Source organism: Chelon labrosus (genome assembly GCF_963514085.1).
Source record: "Chelon labrosus genome assembly, chromosome: 8".
Lineage (NCBI taxonomy): Eukaryota > Metazoa > Chordata > Actinopteri > Mugiliformes > Mugilidae > Chelon > Chelon labrosus.
In genome coordinates, this window is record NC_140358.1 from 5,270,896 (window position 1) to 5,293,050 (window position 22,155).

The following is a 22,155-nucleotide window of genomic DNA, read 5'->3' on the forward strand; positions in this document are numbered from 1 at the left end:
CCGTACATCTCAGGATTGTCGTCCATGATTATGACCCTTCAGTTTAGCCACACAAACAGTAACGCGTACACCAGAGCAGAAATGCCTTCCTGTACATTCCTTGACCTTTAATTTCTATTGTGATTTGTAGGAGCCATTTGTCACAGCTGAGTTAAAACCTTCTCTTACAAAAATGTAAGAGAAGCTTTGTAGCTTTGTGTTTTTACAATTTAAATAGGGAAATCTTGTATCTGATGAGAATCAGAATCAACTTTATTGGCTAAGTATGTGTGCACATACAAGGAGTTTGACTCCGGTAACTTTTGCTGTCTTGTACAAAAACACACAGAACTTAAATAAGCGTAAAAAATAAAGATCCCAGGTGTAATGTCCTATACAATATATACAAATACAAATCAACTCAATAAAATGAGGACAGATGTTTCAGAGTTTATATCCCCACTTTTTCTTAAAAAGATATATATATATTTTTTTTGTATATAATCAGTTAAATAAATAAATAAAGTGATGATGGTGCATTTTATGGATTTTCAGTCCAGATGTTTTTTGTCCTTCTTAATCATTAACTTGTTTGTTTTTGCACAGAGCTCAAACTCCTGTGGAGATAACAGGTCAGCTGTAACCAGAGCCTGCATTTTGGGTGAGGGATTTCTCTAATAAAAATCCACTTTGTTGATGCACATAATGGAAACAATAAATCAGGGATTAATCTTGCATGAAAAGCGCTCTTGATCTGGCGGGTCACCTGCACCTCACATCCAAGAATACCCAGGGCCAAGAGACTGAGGGTTGATGAGTAGAAAGGCCCTACTCTCTAATTTGAATAAAAACACAGCCAACCACCTGTCCAGGGTAAAAAGAAAATTCCCTTCAAGATATCAAATATCAAATTCAGTACATGTTATCAAAATACTGTAAGAAAAAAGAAGAAAAGATGTGTTTTCATTAAATAATTCTTCACATGGTGGAAAATACTTGGTGATTAAAAAAAGTAAAAACAAAAGTTTTTTGTGCAACAGGATCCTTCACTTGATATTTTATGTTTATTTATTGCATATATTGCATATTATACTCATGGAAAAGATTTTAATCAGACTGATCAGACTGAGGCCTGGGTAAACCAAGGATAAATAAAAATACACAGAAGATAATTGAATTTCCAGCAAGTAACTGAAAGACATATCTAAGAAAAATGATAAAACGTTCAACAATGACTTTTATTTGAGGGTTTTAAGTGACAAATCAAAGTTGAGACCAATAGGACAGGCGGGGGAATGAGGCCTCAGTGACGTTTTCTCATTCCTTCCCGTCCTGCACATTTCTTTCCCCTCTCATTTGACACTTCCACACTCTTCACTGATCTCCTCTCCATTTTCTCATCTCCTCTCATCAGGTCAGAGAGGCAGTGAGCTCAGCGCATCTGTCAGCTGCTCAGCTCTGTGTCATCCTCCTCCTCCCTGCCTCTCCTTATCTGTTCCTCCTTTGTCTGTCCTCCCCATCTACCTCTGCCCAAATCTACAAGACAATCAAACTCACACACGGGGGAAAAAAAAGCAGGAAAAGGCTAATCTCTCCGATAAGGAAAAAAGGACAGTTGAATGTCAGGGGTGAAAACATCCAAGAACGTTTCTTCACATGTATCCCTTGTCAAGTTTTTCTTTTCACACAAATTGAATGCACTTTTGACAGCTGCTATGTGTTTAAGTGATCCAGGATTTTGGGAAGGTCGTGAGTAAGTGCTGAATTTTGCAAAGATTTAAAAACCGCAAAATCTTTTCCTTCTCTGTATATTTTCATTGTTCTTTTTCCAAACTTCTTTTCCATTCTCCTCCACATCCAGTATGCCCTTAAGCCCTTGCTCAGTCTTTAACCAACCCAAAAAGTTACGAAACAATGCAGATTACCAATCCTGTTTTCCAACACCTGAGGGGAAACTATATTTGTCAATTCAAAATGTGATGTGTCTTACCATTCTTTTTTAGAGGATATATTTAATTTTATTTATTTTTTAATCATACTTACTGTAATGACTAGTTATGTTGAAGTTAAGCTACCGAAAAGTCAAGGTAATGCTGTCATTGTTAGAGGAAATCCCCATTAAACACTTCTATTCAATTTCAGCTGAACTCAGAGTGACCTCCTTAAATCTTTCTAGTGATAAACGTCTAGTGTCTAGTAAGTATTCGCTAGTAAAATACACTTGTCACGGATCCATTTTACTCTCCCTGTATTGTATGTAATCTGGGTTGTTTGTAATAAACAACAGAGGATTTAGTAGGGGTGTGACAGCAGCAGTGTATTTTGGGAACAAACAAAATGCTGCATGGGGTCAAGGAGCCCGTACGTATCTAAATGAGTATATAAATCATGTGAAAATTGTTGATATTTGACACCAATCTATATATCACTTGATTGTGCAAGTCCTCTCACAATTTCACAGTTCTGGATCATTTTCACCACTTTATTAACAACTTTACTAGACTGGAAAGGTAAAATAAATCCCCTCTATGCTCTCTGAATATACTGTACCAGCTGTTGAACATAATGGAGAATTAAGCAGGTAAAGCTCTGAGTAGCTCACTGGTAGAGAACAAACACGCAAAAAAGGAAATACTGGACTTAAATTTACATAAAACCAACTCCAAATAGAAATAAATGTTGCACCATGTCTGCAGGGTGTGTAAATAGCCAACTGAAAGGTAATGCTGTGCCAACTGATTGCTTCTGCCCACAAGTGGCCAACAAAAATAAGAACAGCCTGTATACATTGATCAGCCACAACATTAAAACCACTGACAAGAGAAGTAAAGAACATTGACCATCATGTAACAATAAGGGACGAAGCCAGACACACTAAAAACAGTTTAGGAACAACTCGAAAAGACATGAAGAACAGCACAAGGTGTTGACCTGGCCTCCAGATTCACTAGATCCCAAACTGATCAAGTATCTGTGGGATGATCCACAGAGGCCCCTCACCTCAACCCATAGGACCCAAAGGCCTCCACTAACAACATCCTGTTGCCAGACACCACAGAACACCCTCAGAAGGTCCATGTCCATTCACTGATGAGTCACAACTGTTTTGGAGGCACAAGGGAGACCTACACAATATCAGGCAGGTGGTCATAATGTTATACCTGACTGATGTATGATTGTTGGAAATGGTTCGATGTCACTGATGCAAAGCAATAGATACAGGCACTCAACTTTATCGATGCAAAATCCAGCAACGTGTCACAGTCTAGCAGTCTTTAAGACTTTCATGCCGAACTTTCTTTGGTTTGCCTAAAAATCTGAGTAATGTGCACAAAACAGTCTTGAGTAGTATTATCAGTATTCTGTTCTCACATGCAGCCCCGTTGCTTCCTCCACCCCGTTTCCAGTGCCCCATCCTTTCAACAGCGTTTTCTTTCACCATCTTCCCTTCCTAAATGAGTCAGAGAGGAGAGAGACGTTGTGCCTTCACACCCTCCATCTGCACGCAACTCTTGTCCATCTGTCATCTCTCCAGACAGACACGTTGACAGATGAAACGCCGGCTGCAGCTCTCGCAACTGAAGGGCTTTGACTATTTAGAGAAGGACATTCACTTAAAGACAGTCCCATGGCACTGTGAGGTATTGTACTGGACTGAAGTGGAATCCCTGCCTGTGTGACCGGGAATGGATGCAGCAAGACAAACCGTTCTGGGTCACGGAAATGAAAAGATCAAAGTTCTTCTTGGCAAATGCCTTCGAGTGAACCTTAATTGAATCTCTGAAGACCAAGACACTTGATTTTGATTTTACTTTTTTAATGGCACCAATAACATGATTACAATGGAGAGGAAAAGATTTTTAACCTAAATGACAATAAACTGTACAAGATTGTCGATACGAAGGTTATCGATATAATTTTGTATATTTTGTCAGCACGTATAAATACAGTATCTTACAATGACATGAACCATGGTATCTGCTACATAGCTTACATTATGACTATAACACAAAATCCATTCATGCAGTATAATGCCCAATTATATGAAAAAAATATAAACATGTCAAAGAGAAAATAAATTAGAAACACACTTTCGTTTTTAATCGAGACAATTTAGCATTTAGGATGTTTTGTGGGCCAACATGTCGCGACTGTATGGTCCAAAGCACTCTCACTAAATCATCTAAGATTTTCTATAGTTCCAACACTAATGGCATTCCACGTACATACTAGTGGTAAGTGCACATATACACAGTCTGTTTATTGGCAGTTTATTAGCTTTGACACAATAAAAAACGGTAAGTAACAGTGGCTGCAGAAAATGTTATGTGTTTGTTTTCACGCTGTTTCCAATACAGGAAGGGAAGCATGAAAGCAGTGAAATGTACACAGTTCAGCTATTGTTCGGGGCGACTTTGTCAGTAGATGTTTCAAAAGAGAAGAGACAGGGAGGACGAGAAAAACATCTCAAAGAGAGAGAGACACTAAATATTTCAAATGCTATTTTGAGTCACAGCTGAGGCATTTAAATGAACTCCCTTTGGAACTGTATCACAGTCATTTAGGCAGCAGAATGAGCACGCCTTTCCTTTTCTATCGCTTATTTAATTTAGGTTCATATAGAAGGTAAGAGGAAGAAGTGTGATCAAATAGTGTATTAAGAGTATCTGTAAGCTGTTGTATGGTTGTAAAGTTGAATCTGTGAGTAAAGCTTGAATTCTCTCTGACTTAAAACTCACAAAAGAAAGCACAAGGAGGTTTAAATCTCTGGTCTGCAGGCTTTCTGTGCAGAGAACACACCAGGGAATAGTATGTAAATAAGAAATGTAAGAATTCTCTATAAAAATATATTTGTAAATTGTCCTTCTTAAATTTAAAGATTTATGTGCAAAAATAAATGGAGGAGAGCAAGCACCGAAGTCACCATATGATTTCAATATATCAGTTCCTGTCACATGGTTATTTAAACACAACCTTGTAAAGTTCTCGCTGTTGTATTCTGAGGAAGGGCTGCAGAGAGAAATGCTGACTTAATGCAAACAGTCAAGTCTATGGCAAGCGTTCATATTTCATGTAAATACATCTCTTCTACACTTTATTTATTTATTATTTTTATACTTTAACATCTCTGGACAGAGTCACCCTCCCACTGTTTCAACCATGCTCTCAGCCAGCGCTATAACGCAAAACAGCTGTAACATAAATCTTATCTTAGCATATCATTTAACACAGTTTTTATGTAGTGGTCAGATTCATGAGCACACACAGCAACAACAAGGTGGACACCTGAGAAGAAAAAAAAAGAAAAAAAAAAGAACGAAATAGAGGATGTTGTAAATAGATGTGAGCTGAGGTTTGCTGCAGCTGTTTTGTTTTTTTTGTTTGTTTTTTTGAGGTTTTATTCAGGCTAGATGGTTTTATAAAAGGCTGGTGTGGGGAAACGTCCCAACAGCTACCAGGAACATTGAGAGCTTAAATGCACTGATACACAATTAATGAACAAAAAAGTGAAAATGGTAAAACCATCCTCAGAGATCCTTTAGTAGATTAAGTACCGAGCTAATGTTATGTTTCTGACCTGAACTTTGGTTGATTTCCAAAACAGTTAATTATGGCTAATTATGGTCAGCACTGATTTGTTTATGGTCAGTTTATGGACTTTGTTTTTAAACTGTATCCCTCCATTATACTTTATTAACATTAACATCTTCCGTTTTCCTAATCAGGGAGATGGATGACTCTATTGCTTTATCCTAAAACTTTTCTTCTTTAGATGAAAAAACAATATGCAACAGATGTAGAACAGAACCTCTTCCAGTACACCACACATCACACGGTGTCACTGTGTGACGTGTTTAAGAAGAAGAACTGAGTCTTGTCCTAAATTTTTTAAGCCCTATAAATCTCATAACAGACTCACAAGAATCTGTGACGTATCTAAAGAGCCAACAGTGATCCATGAAACGTGGAAAAAATTTCTAAAAGGCCCCATTTAACATCAAGGCATTGTTGGTTATTCTGTTTGTGCTGGTGGCTTAAGAATAATAACCTACATCCAGATCTCTACTAAAAAGGTCAGCAAACATTACACAAAAGGAGATGACGCAAAACAGGAAATGCCTCCATTCTCTAGAAAACAAAGGGACTTTTAATGACAGAGTAGGTTTATTTACCCGAACCTCTGCAATCTTTTCTGAAACGTCACACCAAAGCGTTGACTAAAAGAAATCCAAGCTGTATTTCAGTTTGACATGCCCTCTCTTTTTCCCCCGCAGGACCCCAGATAGCAGCTGGACATTCGGCAGAGCGGCCGTCAGAGGCAAACATCAGCAGCTCTTTTTCTTGCAGAGGTTGTGGAGTTTCTCTAGATTAGTGTTATTTCATGGCTCAGTTAGGCCGATGCCTGAGATATACTCTGAAATTAAGCTATTGCATTACATACTGTATATGCTATTCTGCTCTTTATAGATTACCCAGGAGGAAGTAGCACGCTAAATGCCATATAATCGTTTATATACATAAGTAACTACTGTATATTTGAGGCGTTGTAATCTAAACAATGTGTATTTCTACTGTTACTGAGGAGGTTGTGTAAAAAGTAGAGACTGATATATTGTTTTTTAAATTACCTTGATACTGCACAGTTCTCTGTGGCTTCAAATAAGGCAGTTGCACAAAAGAAAATATGAGCAGTTTCATAAACATGTGGGGTTTACTCATTGATTTCACTGGACTGGCTGCCAGACTGAAAATAAGGACCTTCTTTCTTTACATTCTTCATTGTTCATGTGTTGTCCATGTACACACAACATGAGGCTGCAGCAGAGTTGCGTGATCCAGAGTTCCTGTATATGAATCCGCATAGTCTCTTGCATGTGCTTTCCTTTGTATTTCAGCAGTTAGTGTGGACTGTTATGACTGAGGCTGCATGCACCCAAACATGTCAGTGTACGAGCTGAACTGAAACAACCGAAGCCTGCTGCTCACCTCGCTGTTAACACTGGTAGTGAATGTGCTGATGCTGGTGCACTTTTCCATCCACGTGTGAGTGCGTGTGCGTGTGAATGTCCGTGTAGACCTTTGGGTAGACCTTGGGAGCCAACCCCGCGCCTCCCTGAGAGAGGAGCAGCTGCTGATGGGCGACGTAGTCCTCATACGAGAGACAATCTTTATCCCCGCTGGCCGGTTGAGGAGAGAGCGCCGGGCAGGCTCGGTCTCGATTTGAGGAGGAGGGCAGACGCTGGGCAGCGGGGAGAGTGGAGGAGGAGGATGAAGAAGAGGAGCAGGTGCGTTTCGATTGGCAGAACCAGAGGAGGGCTGTGCCTAAAATGAAGGCCACACCCGATGGTATTCCAATAATGACGGGCCAGGGGAGGCTCGGGGATGTTGCTGTTGGGACAGAGTTGGGTTGAGGCTTCCGGTCTGCAATTCAATAAGAGATGAAGAAATAAATGACAGCTCAAAATATGACACAATCATCTGTCTAAATGCTAATGAAGAACACTCTTGCTAGTCAGCATAACAGTGGAGGTTATCCAAGCAGCTGAGAACCTCTGCTTTGACTGACTGTCTATAGGTGATGATTAAAAATCTATTTTGATTCATAGAAAATTATTTTTATATATGAACATTAGTTTTCATCTCCTCCTTCCTCTAACCTGGCAGCACAGTGAGGTAAGCACTTCTGAAGCTGTAGCCCATTGTATTGGCTCCCAAGCAGATGTACATGCCGGCATCTTCCTCCTTGGCTCTGGTTATCAGCAGCTTGTTGAGGTAGGATCCATCGGGACGCGACCAAACCTCTCCCGTCGGCAGGACCACAAAGCGATGGTCTCCAACCTTTGAATAGAACCCATAAAGTTATAAAATCATTTAGTCAAATAATGCTAAGTAACCATAATTTGTGTTTCGCCTGTGTGCGTTTGTACCTCTATGGTGGAGTTGAATTTGTTCTCGTCACCGGGTTCAACTCTTTTTAGCCACTGGATAACCGGCTTGACGTCACTGCGGACTTTACACTGGAAGGACGTGGTTCCTCCGTAGTCCACAGTGGTGTTGACAGGGTGAGTACCGGTCAAGATGGGTTTAGAGTTGGTGCGCTCTGAAGAAAGACACAGAAGAAACAGACAAACAAGTAAATACCCACACTCAACACACACACAAAGAGAAAATCTATTTAATGTTATGCTCTATTGTAGTCAACAACTTCTGAAAAGGCTAAATGGTTTGATTATTTTATTGTCAAATTCAGCTAAATTAAAGTCTGGAGACTATAAAGACATTTATTGAATACATGTGAACTGATTGAAGATGAAAGGAAAGATTTTCAGCATCACAATCCTCTCTCAGTTTATACTGTAAACGTAATCTTATGTGAACAGTACATGTGCAACATTACAGATGTCTTGCAGTGGAAATGACAAAAGTGTGAAATCTGCATTTAATATATTTAATCTGAAAACTATTTTAATCCAAGTTTTACAAAGTACTCCAGACTGCTTTCTTAGCAGGTGCAAACCCATGTGGATCCATCTGATAATTTATGTTCCTATGTACGTAAGCATCTCCACTTTTTTTTTTTTTTCAGTTTTCTGAGCTGGACTCCATTTTTCTCCTCATGACTGACAGCTGATTGAATCTCAACCAAAAAAAAGAAAAGTCACATTTGACGTGAGTAAGCAGCGGTTTGATTTACTTCTTTTTTATTCATGCGTGTGTGCGAAACTGTCTTTCAGGAACGACTACAGCTGTAGTTTAATGTCGAACAGATGTGGCGAGTAAAGTGAGAGTCGAGAGAGCTAGTTTGAGGCTCTCTGCAGAGCTATAACTTTTGGTTACACTCAGTTCATTGTGCACACATACATTAATTTAACACCAACTCTCACCGACCAGTTCAACGTTAAATCATCCAGCGTCAAAACAGCTTTTGCAGCCTTCCAACTGGAGCCAATACGTCAAAAAACAGCCACTATTCGTCATAAAACACATTCTGCTCTCAGCGGTAAAACTATACCTTTTTTAGACTAAAACTGTAGCTGGCTCAACTTCTGAACTGAAAGAATTAAAAATATTTGCTAGCTTGAATGACCTTAACTATAAATGCCACTGAAAGAAAGTTTTAAAAGTTATTTCAAACTTGGTGCAGCTCATAAAGCAACACAGAATACTGTAGATTGTTATTATTGTGCTGGAGGACGAGCAGATGATATTTTATTCTATACTCCTTTCCAAATATAAGATATCACTCCCTGGCAACAAGTCATTTAAATGGTTGAAAAGTTAATTATAGCTCTCTTGATCATCTGATCTTAAACATTCTGCATAATCACTGTATTGTGAGCCGAAATGGACACAACACCCATTTCAAACCCTGCTATTTAGTCACACAGGCCTCTCAGTAAAACAGTAATATGCACACGGTGTCCAGCGTAATGTATATTTTTGTTTGGTTGAGCAGCATTCCTGCTGTTATATTATAAACCAGCAGGAATTCCCAAACACCACAATGCCACAGATGTGCTTTCTTGATGTGTCACGGCATGAAACAACCACAAGCAGTCATATTTTAAAATATATTAAACATTTCATACCATCTTAAAAGTAGTAGCATTTTAAGATGGTATGTAGAAGTACAATGCACTAGTCAGTTGATTAAGCAGTTAAATTAACTGATATAGTCAAGAAAACACTTCTTACAATAGTGTCTAAAACAGACATATCAGACAGAGCTGACCTCAGGTTGTAAACGGCAACATATTACGTATAACATGTGCTTTTACTAAAACACTAATCAGGAGGACAGTTCCAGTCAGATCCACGTGGTCAGTGTGTTTTTCATTAGCCTTCAACTAATTCAACTAAAAGCTGAAAAATATGGCACAGCTTCATTTTTATACTCCAATAACTAACCCTTATCTTTAACTCTGAGTATAAATCTTTCTCAGATACATTGGTGACTCACGTATGACTTCCACTTTGTAGGTGGCGTTGATCTCTCCTGCTCTGTTGGAGACGTGGCAGGTGTACTTCCCGCTGTGCTCCGGCGTCAAGTTCCTCAGACTCAGAGTCCACCTCTTCTTCTTCCCTTCCCCTGCTGCCCCCGCTCCACTTTCGTCATCCACCAGCGGCCTGTTGTCCTTCAACCAAACGATGTCGGGCCGGGGGTTTCCGCTCGCCATGCATTTCAGTCGCACGGAGCTGCCGACCGGCCGCGCGATGACGCGTTTCCTCATCTTCGCTGGCTGGGTGAAACGTGGACGAACTGCAAGGTGGATTAAAACAGTAATTAGAGGGAGTTCTAGCAAGGGAAGCCACGTTGTGTTGCTAGAAGATGCCTGAATAAGACAAGAGCTGAATTTACATGCACTTTGGATAAGGGTTTCAATTAAACACAGTATGACCAAATATTAATTAAGCATACAAAGAAAGGTAACAACTCTCTGTCTCACTCTGGTGCAGGCCAAAAGAAAGAAAAAAGCAGTTCTCTCTGAAAGGAGCAGACAGTTATTAGCAGAGGTAACCGGTTTATGGAACACGTTTATATTTACAAGCAGTCTTCTGTTCTTTGGTGCAGTGGAAGGAGACCAGATTGGGGAAAAATGGTGGAATTTATTGAAGATTCCTATGTGACACTTTTATTAGACGTACAGAGCAATCAAAGCCATGTTATCTGATATAGTCTGTGACACAGAAAGTGTTCCTTCTGGCCTCCTGAGTTACAAGTTTTAGCTGCTCTTTACATCCAGGAAAGTGGCTATTTTTGCTATTAGATGCTATTAGAAAGATGCCAGCATGTAGCATTTTATTCCTCTGGGCTGTTAGAAACTCACCTATGTACTAGGGGTTGTACCGACTAGTCGACTTTACTGCTGTACCATGACGCTTTAAGTAGGAAGTCAACTAGTCGCCGATCACGTGACAGTAACAACACGGATGCCTCTGAGAAGACAGGTGAGGAGCCCAGTGGGTCATTGCAGCAAACTAGCAACGGTTCATCAAGTGTGTGGAAATACTTCACTAAAGATGAAGCCCATTCTACCGTGCATGTCAGGACATGTTAGTCCTGAAATACAACAAAAGTAGTACTACAATGCACACTCATCTGAAAAGACATCCGCTAACGCTAGCAGAGGAACGGTCCAAATCCTCTGGACAGTAGTCAAATAACAACTTCACCAGACGTCCTGCAGTAACAGAGAGAAGGAGGCTGCACATCAACAATTTACTGGTAAATTTCATTGTCTAATGTTATTAGACCTTTATCTGCTATACACGGAAAAGGATCTGGAGATATACTGCTTTTTTTTTATCCCGGCCACATCATCCTATCTTACAACACGCTTTTAAGTACCATTTAATGCCACTGACGGTGCTGATTTATATAGGCTATACATATCTGCAGCGCACAGTATTGATAAGCTCATGTGTTCATGTTCAGTTCTGTTGTGTTCTATTAGTTGACATTGTTGCTGTGGTTGTTCAGCGTGTTTTTTTGTTTGTGTCTTGCCGAGCAAGAACCGCATATTAGAAGTGTCACACTGACTGTGTTTATGGTGTTGCCGTGGGCTACGGCTGACAGAAGCCCGTGGTCAAGCTCCAGTTACCTTGCAGAAAAGCCTTCGTAACTTCCTTTGTGTGAGACGCTACAATATGTATTCAGGTCAGGTATGAATGTAGATTTCATAGTTGCAAACCCTTACTTTCTACTGTGTTTTCATGTGTGACATCATCGACTAGTCGACGTCGACTTTCACCACATATTAGTCGACTTTTAAAAATCCAAAATCGTTCAACCCCTACTATGTACTCGTGTTTCTTACTTACTATGTCTGATGGTTTGCATGCACAAATCTGCAGCAATTAATGTCATTACAAATTCATTTTCTGCCCCAGAAATAGTCAACACTGGTGCATAACAATTTATTATGCACCATGAAATCAATTTCTTCAAAGTTAATAATAATTAGAATCTACACAGAAGAGTATTCATGCCTGATGTGAAAAGGCTATTGTTTGTCCTTGGTAATGTACTGACACATGTTTCAATGAAGTTTGTAAATAAGAAAAATAGAATTAGGAGCAAAATTGAATGATCTCAGCCTGTACAGATATTTGAGACGTTTTGAGGACTGAATGCGAGACTTAGTGACTTGTTGAGATGGACATTTTTTGCAGCGTGAGGCTCGTCAGATGGGCTGAGGTCACTGCTGCAGGCAGTGCCAGGAATTCCATGTTTCGCCTTAACAACATATGGCAACGCGCCTCTTGGTATATACAGTCTAATTTGCTGTAATAAACCCTAATTGTTTTGTTTGAGAAAAAAAATCTGAATCACTTCCTCTTCTCCCTGATAGAAATGACTTATTGACATGTCCACAAACATACACAAACACACACACACAAACAAATGCACAAAAAGACACTGGATTCCTTATTTTCCTATGATCCAGCATCTCTTGCTCCACATTTCTGCACTGTGTCAAAAGCAACACTTATTTAAGCACAAATCAAACATCCATGAAAAGATTGCAAAATCAGAAAGTCTCTAGGCGACTGTGTAAAATCACTTTTAATTATGGGTCATGAACGTTCAAGACATAAAGAGCCAGACATTGACTTGGCATCAGACCAAACATCCGTTCATTCATGCAAATACTTTCTTGGAAGGTATAAAAGAGTCAGTTAACCTAACATATATATTTATTATAAACATTTTCATCCCTTCTACCAGTGTCATGACTTAACTCCATCTAGCTATTCAAAGTTAAATATACCTAAGAAAATGGCAGAACGCTTTTAAAACACAACGATCAGTGAAAGCAGAGCAACAAAGAAAAAAAAACTAACCAGTTGTGAGGGAGGAGAGAAAATCATTCACAGGAGCGCTTGATTTTATTGCCCTCATGTTCTAACCAGAGCAGATAGCCATCAACCGGGGCGATAAATCACCCTCAAACTACTGCAGTTGCATCTCTTTCATTGGACACAGTTATTATTCTAGCTCTGGGTAAACAAACAGGGGGAGAGTTATGTGACGGGGTTTGAGCGGTCAAATTGGGAGATTTCACCAAAGCTGCATTACTCAGTGGAATATAGCTCTCTATCAACAGGCCCGAAGCTGGGCAGGATGACAAAACAAACATACCGGAAAGGCTTTTAAGTCTCGCCTCTGTGCCCCCTGAGTCTGAGAAAAGCTACTGGACTACAGCTGAACTGTGACCAGACAGAGTCAACAGATCTAGCACAGAGTGAGGAAAGCAGAGTGGACGAGACAATGGTTCATAGTTTAATGTCAGGCTTTGATGATTACATAAATTCAGCCTGCGTGGCGGCTGAAATTAACAGTAATGAGGGGGGGAGCCAAAGCAAAGAGCAGCTGCACTGGATAAATACAAGAGAGTGGAGGATGAGCAAAATACAGCAAGGTGTAACTGAAATGACCTGGATATATACCATCGAAGATGAACCAGATCAAACAAAAGTTAAGAAGAAAGCAGATGGAAAAAAACTGGCGAAGTTCATGTTTAGGTGAATGCATAAGGAAGACTGCAACTTGAGAAGACTGCTAAAAATGGACGAATAAAATTTGAAGCAATGGCAGAAAAATTGAGAACAAAGAGTTAAAACAATAAAAAGCAAAGGTAAAAGAGAGGGCACACGAAAGAAAAGGGGGCAGAGAGAGAGAGAGAGAGGGAGAAGAGAAGCAAGGAAGAAGTGAAAAAGCAATATGAGAGAGAGAAGAGGAGAGGCTAGAAGGTGAGAGCCGGAGTGTGTAAAGGGCAGGCTTGTTCTGGGTCTCAGGGGCCACTTCAACGCCACACTTCACAGTGTAAAAATACTGGTGACCCTCTGACGGACTGCCTTTGATCAGACAGTGAGCCAGAGAAAGAAAGAAATGAAGAGACAGAATGTGACAGGGAGTGTGTGAGTGTGCAATCCAGCAGGGGTTTTACATACTATCTATGATAGCGAGAGTTTTAACTAACGGAGGTCATTTTGGCTCATTTTGTACTTCAGGTGAAGGGTTAATAAGGATAATAATGAAAATACTATCAAACATGGTGGAGTGTTTAGGATAATTTATCAGTACATTTCACTTCAGAGCATTCAGAGGGAGACCCTTCCAAAGATAAAGCATATACATGGATCTCTGATTGTGTATGTATGTACCCAAAAGCAGTTCATACATATATTGGGTTTGTTTGAGTGAGGACAGAGAAGCAAATTAATAAATAAAAAACTAAAGGGAGAGTTCAGCTAAAGTGCATAAGAACTGATATTTGACAGAAAAAAAGTGAGAGAAGGGGAAGGAGAAAGAGTCTGATGAAAGGATAACAAGCAAAGAAAGAAGGGTTAAGTTACATGACGAGAGGGTCCAGGGAGACTTGGGGAGAGGGGGGAAAGGAAGGAATGTGTCCCACCAAATCACACCTCACACAAATAGACCGCTCTCAACTCTGTCAGAGCCAATTACTTACACAAACAGCCACCCTGATGTGTGCCTGTGTCTATTTGTGTGTCTGTGTGTGGGCATATACCGTCACCTTCTCCCCTCTGGCAAGGTGTTTATTATACAATCGGCTACTGTACTTCTTAAAATGTTACACAGTCTCATGTGTCACTTTTTTTCTGTCAGGCTTTTTTTTTCACGTTTTCAAATGTTAAATATCCATGTTGAGATGATATCTGAGAAGTTATAAGTGCTTACCCATTTTTCCCGCGAGCTCTGGGGTATGCTCTGAGTGACCATGGGCTGCCCCTGCTCCATTTCTTGAGCTGGAGTCATCTGGTGAAAAAGAGAAAGACAAGAGATTAAAAACTAAGACATAAATATTAACTCTATGCACAAAGCTATGCTGGAGTACAAAAATAAAAATTTCCAGTTTTAATGAAAAGGCTCAAACGTTTTCACATGATACAGGTGCTTTAGTACGGGGCCAAAATGCATGCTCATGTGTTCAGGACAAAATGAAGAAATCAGTGATTTATGGGAAGATGATTGAAAACTGGGAGGAGAATGTTGTGCAGGTTTTTAGCTAAAACCTCTGCAGCACAAAGGGTAACGAAAGACATGAATAAAAGTTAAACTGTTGGCAAATAAATTCAAGTTGAAATGAGAGGTTAATAAGTAACTGCTTAGCGCCTTTGATGTGTAAAAGATTACTCTGTGTGTGAAGAAATAGTGATGTCCCATAATACAGGACAATTGCTGCACCATTTATTTCTACTTTCGGATTTCAGAAACCTAATTTCCATCTAGGCCCATTCAGCCATGGACCAGCACCACATTCCTTGCTAAGCCAGAAAAACAAAAGATAAATAATATGACACAGTAGCGTATGCTTGTCCATTTGTATTTATGTGCCAGAGACTTTCTGCTGTTGCAAATCACAGGCAATGAAATCTTTAATTCCAGACACATGGCTCTGAGAAAGTATGATCATAAATTTGGGTCCTAGACTTCACAAAAAGAGGAGAGGAAAATAATTTTCTTCATATTACCTTTCAAGGAAAAAACTTTCACACTTGTGTATTAGGTTCACTCGCTCATCTTCTCTTCCCACATTGATTATAATACAGATACAAACATCCGCCTGAACCTTCACACTAGGAACCACTTCAAGATGGAACCAATGTATCCAAGGGGCCCTTTACAAGGGATGGTGGGGAGGTGGGAGGGTGATACAGTCCAATATCAGGTCTGTCAAAAATGCATGCGGTTAACTTGGCTTGAACCTGAAACTTCAACCAAAACCTGATGTAGTAATAGAAGGAAAGAAAAAGGAACCTAACAGCCTTGGACCACCTGCAGAAAGTACGCGAGAGAACTGTAAATGGATATGTTTATCGTGCATGTTGGTACATACAATGATCTTTTTAAGAGTTTAGAAGACCACCTGAGAGCTTGGAGCGTTTAATGCAGCGCCAAATGTTTTTAATGCATCACTATTTGGGTGATGGAATAAAAGACACATTAGAAATGCAAACACGCAGCATGACCTGCATCCTTAGGGCTGGTATTAATAGCATAACAGGCCACGTGATGCAGGCCCTGTGTGTGTGTGTGCGTGATATGAATTCCTGCATGGGTGTGTCGGTGCATGCGTGGATGCGTGTGCTCTGGCATTATTTGACTAAATGGTAACTTGAGGTGCCGTTATTTCAGTCAAACCTCACTCCTCTTTCCCTCTTTCGGACTCCCCCTTCATCCCTCCCTCCTGCAACATGCACGGTGAGTTCTGAGAAAGGGGCAACGTGTTTGAAGCCAAGCGGCATGGGGGTCTGATCTGAAGGGGGAGCATGGTTTAGCACTCTTACCAGAAAGCCAACCCTTCCCCCTGCCTTGTGTGAGGCTGTAAACCTTTCTTGGCAGACCTCCTGCTAACCCACTCACATACGGGAACTGAGCGGCTTCCACGGTCCATACAGGACAGAGAATCTACTAATCTATGCTGTGCATCCAAACCTTGCTAAAACCCACAAATGAATATTTATCAGTACATTTTATAAATGTTTCCAAAAAATACTTGTACAACTTGTACAAATGATGAACAGGGTCTTTACAGAATAGGTCAAATGAATGTATAAACTGATTTACCTCTGATTGCAACTTACATCCAGACTCAGACTCGGATAATATATGTAGCTGAAGGATTTAATTTATTTCGTTTTCGCAGAAGTAGGGTTGACTTTTTTGATATAAAATTTACCCACTTAATAATTTTATTCGTTTGTGCACGTTATTATCATTAGAACATGATTTGTTGAGTGCGTTGAGTTTGTTTTCTGAGGACACAGTGATCACCAAATTCTAACCAGTTCCTCCTCGACTGAAAATTTGGGTCAAATATGAAGAATTTCCATCAAGACATTCCCAAAATATTGCCTTCAAAAATACGGGGTGGCTGGATGAACATATGTATAAACTTATGGACTAACTGAATGTGGACTACCTCAGTGGTATAAAACTATAAAGCTGTCAAAGGAGGACAACCTTCTAAAATAACCAAAACCAGAACCCTATTTGATCCAAAAATAAGTGTGTGATTTCTAAAGTGAAATCATACAGCTGTACTGAGGCCAACGGGCCACTGATGCCAATAAAGACTTAATATTTGACCACAAACACATGTTGTTGAACTGTTGACCAGCTGACCCCTCCATTATCACTCATGACTATGAATATGAATACAGTATTAATAGAGGGCAGAAAGAGTGAACATAATATGTGTGGTTCTACTAATCATAGACAACTTGAGGACTTGACGACTCATTGCCCTACATACATATTTTTAGGTGTTGGGTGTTTTAAACTTTTCAGTCCAAAACCTGTAAATGTATTTCAGGTTTGGCATCAAGGCTTTACAAACGGTTTCTGCCAGCAGGATCCGTTTTACACATTTCTTCAGCTCTAGCGCAGGTTTCGGGAGTAGAGTTAAAGCTTCGCTGTTTGTTTCAAGTTGAACACACACATAGTAGAAAATCTATTCCCTCCCTGCCCCAGCTGTTTTTAATAAACAAAATGTTTTCTTCTGATCTTGTTCCACCTTCTAATGTTCAGCCAGATACTTCGCCTGGTGCCTGCAACAGAAATTTACACTCAGCCAAAGTCAGATAAGCACACACATGGCCATGAATGCAAGGAAGCGTGTACAAACACTGCCGGTAACACTGCTTTAAAACAACAAGTGTGTACATGATTTGAGTGTAGTAGTGACGCATGTCCCGAGTTTGATTCATTCATATCAATCACAAGTTTAACACTGGTCTAATAGAGCATTTAAGCGTCCGTCCCTAGATTGCATCTAACTTGAATAAAAGGGGAAATTGTTTGCTGGTCTGGACATGGCAGACTAGAGGCTCCTGAACTTTTTCATCCTTTTCTTTGTTGTCACTGGGTTCTACAGCTAAAACACATAACTAATCAATCGCAAAATGACACCTGCATCAGATCAGCACCTTACTCAGGTCAAGAAGAGGCGTCATGAGCGATGTTCAATTGACCTGTGTAGTCATTCGCATTCTGTGTAAAACTAAATCTTGCTTTATATGTGCAAATATAAAAATGCAAGGAATTGGTTCTCTGCTCTTAACCCATCTATTTGTATACACTGGTAGTAGTTTTGGGGTTATGTGGCTTGATCAGGGGCACTACAGCCATGATTTCAATTAAACGGAGTTAACTTTTATTTATGTAGCGTCAGTACAAATTGTCTCAAGATGCTTTGCAAAACCTGACCCCAGAGCAAGCACAAACTTTGACGGTGGCAAGGAAAAACTCCCTTTTAACAGGAAGGAACCTTGAGCAGATCCCAGCTCATATGGAGGGACCCATCTGCCTAAGGGCAGCCGGGTAGAGACGGAAAGAACAGCAGGAGGAACGAGATAAACATACATCTATCACAGATACATACATCTGACTAAAGCGTACATGGAGAATCTATTCAAATGTAGACAGGATTTGAACCAGTGACACTATAGTTTACTTCCCTAACAGTCTACTTCTCTAACATATATACATTTGTAATGTGACATATTTGACTTGTTTTAAGAAATGGCCAAACTAATTACAATGTATTTTACATACTGAATATTTCATGCAGCCTTGTTTCTTCCCAACACATTTGCTGGTAATGAATTACTATCTATGTTCGTAGAAGACATGGAGATGTTTAAATTTGCAAGTGTGTTGCCTGGTGTGAAGTAGCTTGTGATTGTGTAACAAAGCCACAATGAGTTTAAAATATATTTGCATTACATTTACAATTTATGATTGTTATGCTTTTTCTCTTGTTTTCTCTTCTTTGTTTCTTTTCATTCATCACTCTCTTTATCTGCAGGGGGGGGGAGATGGTTCAACAGTGAGCTACATTTCACACATCCACTGGCTGGGTACCCCTGTGTGAGAGTGTGTGTATTTGTATAACCTCGTCTTGTATTTGCTTTCAGGTCTGTAGAGAAAAGGCAGCAATTGGACATGAGCAGGCTCAGAAATATGAGTCTCCCCAGTCCAGTGTGTGTGTGTGTTTGTATCTGTGAGTTTGTCCGGGGGGGCAGTGTTTTCCTAAAGGGTCATGTCCTCCCAGGTTTTAATATAGAGACACTGGATATGTGGACAGAACCTCAGTATGTGTTAGAGCCGAGTGTGTGAGGGGAGAGAAAGAGATGTTCCTGTGTCAGCTTCCACTGACCGCCGCTTGCTGCAGCATCAGGGCCAAAACCAGCAGTCCTGATGTAAGTCTGTGTATCTGACAAACCCTGCAAACCACTGTAAAACCTCTAAAATTGACCATGGTCACAGTTTCAGGCTTTACACAGCCACAGCTTGCTTCACATACAGATGATTTACTTCATAATTCAGACAGGGTATACCACAAGGTACACGTATTAAATAAAGCTGAAAGATGAGGCATTGTTCAGTTAAAGCTGCATCTCAGGAGGGTTTATTTTTGCTAAAGCATTCATTGAATGTTGTAGTGGGTAGCACTTTAGACCAAAACTGAAGTTAAGCCACACTGTGTGCTTTGTAAATGATCAGAAATCACCAATCATTGCTTTTTGGTACGTATTTTAACTCAATAAATCTCATGGAAGAAGCATATTTAGGCAGATTATTAGACAACAAACATTCGTTCTTGACGACAGAACATCATTTGAGGTTGGTTGGAGTCTGAGCAAAATGACAGAGATGTAAGAAGACGTAGTTTATCACTGTATTTTAGACATCTGATTAAAAACAGTTTTGTCGTGTTGGTTATAAAGAAGGAACTTTCTTGGTAAGAGTTTATGGTTTTATTCCTTTGGTTTTCCACCTGTCTGTACTGCTGTAAAATCAGTTTTCAGTTGTTATGAACTGACTGACTGACCAGCTTCTATAACAAAAATGTTTCTTCATCGCAGTCATAGGAGTAGATTCAAGCAAGTTTTAAGGAATACGTTCTAATGTTTTCGGAAAAAGCAATAGCTGTCCTTATCTAACAGTGGTTATTAAATTTATTATCTGGACTTGAATGTTCTCTGAATCTGTTTAACAAATGACTCTTGCATTGCCACAGTAGGTTAGCAGAAGATTAGTAAAATTGTAAAACTATAAATTCATGCATTTGGGTGTCCCACACGTGAACTTTTACCTCCATACAGTTGCGCTGTGATCTGTCCTCCTAAAACCGTGTACTGTAACGACCACCAGAATAAACACCATACGTCTTAGAGCGGCCGGTTGGCCTGTCAGTGCACTGACCCCCTACAATAACACACACTGTCATTATAACTCCATCACTTCAGTGATACCATGAAAACAATAAAACCACATGTTGTGTGGTTCTTTCTTGTGTTACGAGCCTATTATTGTGGGTGATGGAAGAACACAAGAGATTACATATTTTGGAAATATGGTAAATCGAGAGACGTCTGAACTCTCCCTCTGTTTCGTTATGTTTGTCTGCCTTACTTTCACAAACTTTTACACTACAGTCGACCTGGATTTTGACCCCACGATCCAAACATAGTTTTCTCTCCAGCGACACTAATTTTAGGAATATTTATACAGATTCTGTTGCAACTTGTTGCAACATTACATGCTGCGTCACTGTAATGAATGGTTAGCTTTACACACTGTAGCTCAAAATTTAATACTGTAGATGGTGTGCTGAAACTTTCTGTCCGCAGTATGGGTTGTGTTTCATATGCAGTTAACAGCTCATGTCACCCTCTATGGACAGTACATGTAGTAAACTCAGGGACAGCCAAACCACTGACCACAGATATGGATATCAATCTTGTTTTTCCCTAATTCAACAAAATAGTGACACAGGGTTATTATAAAATGTAATAAAAATAATAATACGGCTAATATTTTGATAAAACAAACCTATTTTTTTTCTGAAATTTGACATCCATCCATGTCAAACAGTCCTCTTCAGTAGATGTAGTACAGTATAGCTGGTAGATGTGATGCTGTTCTGTTGTTATTGATCTGATGGATCTTCTAGAAAACTGAGCAGACTCTGAAGCATTTATACTAGTGTGCTGGTGTGTCAGCATTGTTCTTTAATGAAGAAGCTACAACGCTAGTCAGCTGTGTTGAGTTTCTCTGTGCACTTCAAACAAAGGGAACTGGAACTGAGCATCTCATGTTGGAGTTGAACTAAATAAATGTTGAACAACAGTTACTTTTATTGAAATCACCGCAAAGCACAACTGACTGAAGATGTCTGAGTAGGTGGTGTGTAGGACGTAGTAGAAGTAGGACAACTTTCTGCGCTTGTGCAGGCACTGAGAGACATGAACGAGGAATTATATTTTGGAGCAATCACAGCTGATGCAGTGTTGCCACAAGATGTAGTGACATTTCTGGGAAGATGAACACCATGCAGTGTAGGCTACAGCGCAGATCTGAAGGCCAACCATAAATATGGGCTTTTTGTTTTTCATTCATTCATCTTCTGTAACCATTTATCCTGTGAAGGGTTGTGGGGGGGTGGAGTCTATCCCAGCTGTCATGGGGCGAGAGGTGGGGTACACCCTGGACAGGTCTCCAGTCTATCACAGGGCTAACACAGAGATACAGACAACCATTCACACTCACACTTACGGCCAATTTAGAATCACCAGTTAACCTAATGAGACAGTGGGAGGAAGCTGGAGTACAGAGAACATCCAAACTCCACACAGAAAGGCCCAGTTGGCCTGGATTCGAACTCGGAACCTTCTTGCTGTGAGGCATCAGCGCTAACCAACACAACCTTTTTGTTTTTTAATCTTATTTTTACGGTCAAATATTGAGCTTGATGATTATGTTTTTTTTAGAACTGAATCAAACAAGATCCACAAGGATTTGGGCCAAGTAAACTGACAAAACCCTCTGCTAAGTTGAAACTTGATTTGCTGTTATGTTCTTGTTTAAGTTAAAGAAAAAGATTTTATCTGATTTTTTTCTTCCTTATTCATGATTTATCAAAACAATCATTTAATCATTTAAAATTATTGCAATTTTGAAAGTAAATGTCATCTTATTTTGTTCCGACATGCGCCTTACACAAAAAAAGAGAAAACAGTAGGTAGTGTGTTAGTGCACACATGTGTCTATGTGCACACATGGTTCCTACACACACACATATGTGCGTCACTGTGATTTACACGTTTGCCTGTACAGAGTCTGTGTAGCCTTATGGAAAT

The 22,155-nt window shown here is 39.9% G+C and overlaps 1 protein-coding gene across 1 annotated transcript in view; it reads right to left on the bottom strand.

The window, feature by feature from the left end:
• Nucleotides 1-5,816: 5,816 nt before the first annotated feature.
• fgfrl1a (fibroblast growth factor receptor like 1a) overlaps nucleotides 5,817-22,155 on the bottom strand; it is a gene marked incomplete at its 5' end in the record, with an annotated part of 59,048 nt that continues 42,709 nt past the window's right edge. Inside the window, 5 exons of the mRNA XM_084550213.1 lie at nucleotides 5,817-7,401; nucleotides 7,638-7,818; nucleotides 7,908-8,080; nucleotides 9,941-10,240; nucleotides 14,687-14,764. Of these exons, the coding sequence (XP_084406339.1) occupies nucleotides 6,974-7,401; nucleotides 7,638-7,818; nucleotides 7,908-8,080; nucleotides 9,941-10,240; nucleotides 14,687-14,764 (1,160 nt within the window). The 3' untranslated portion in view covers nucleotides 5,817-6,973. The remainder of the gene's footprint in view (nucleotides 7,402-7,637; nucleotides 7,819-7,907; nucleotides 8,081-9,940; nucleotides 10,241-14,686; nucleotides 14,765-22,155) is intronic.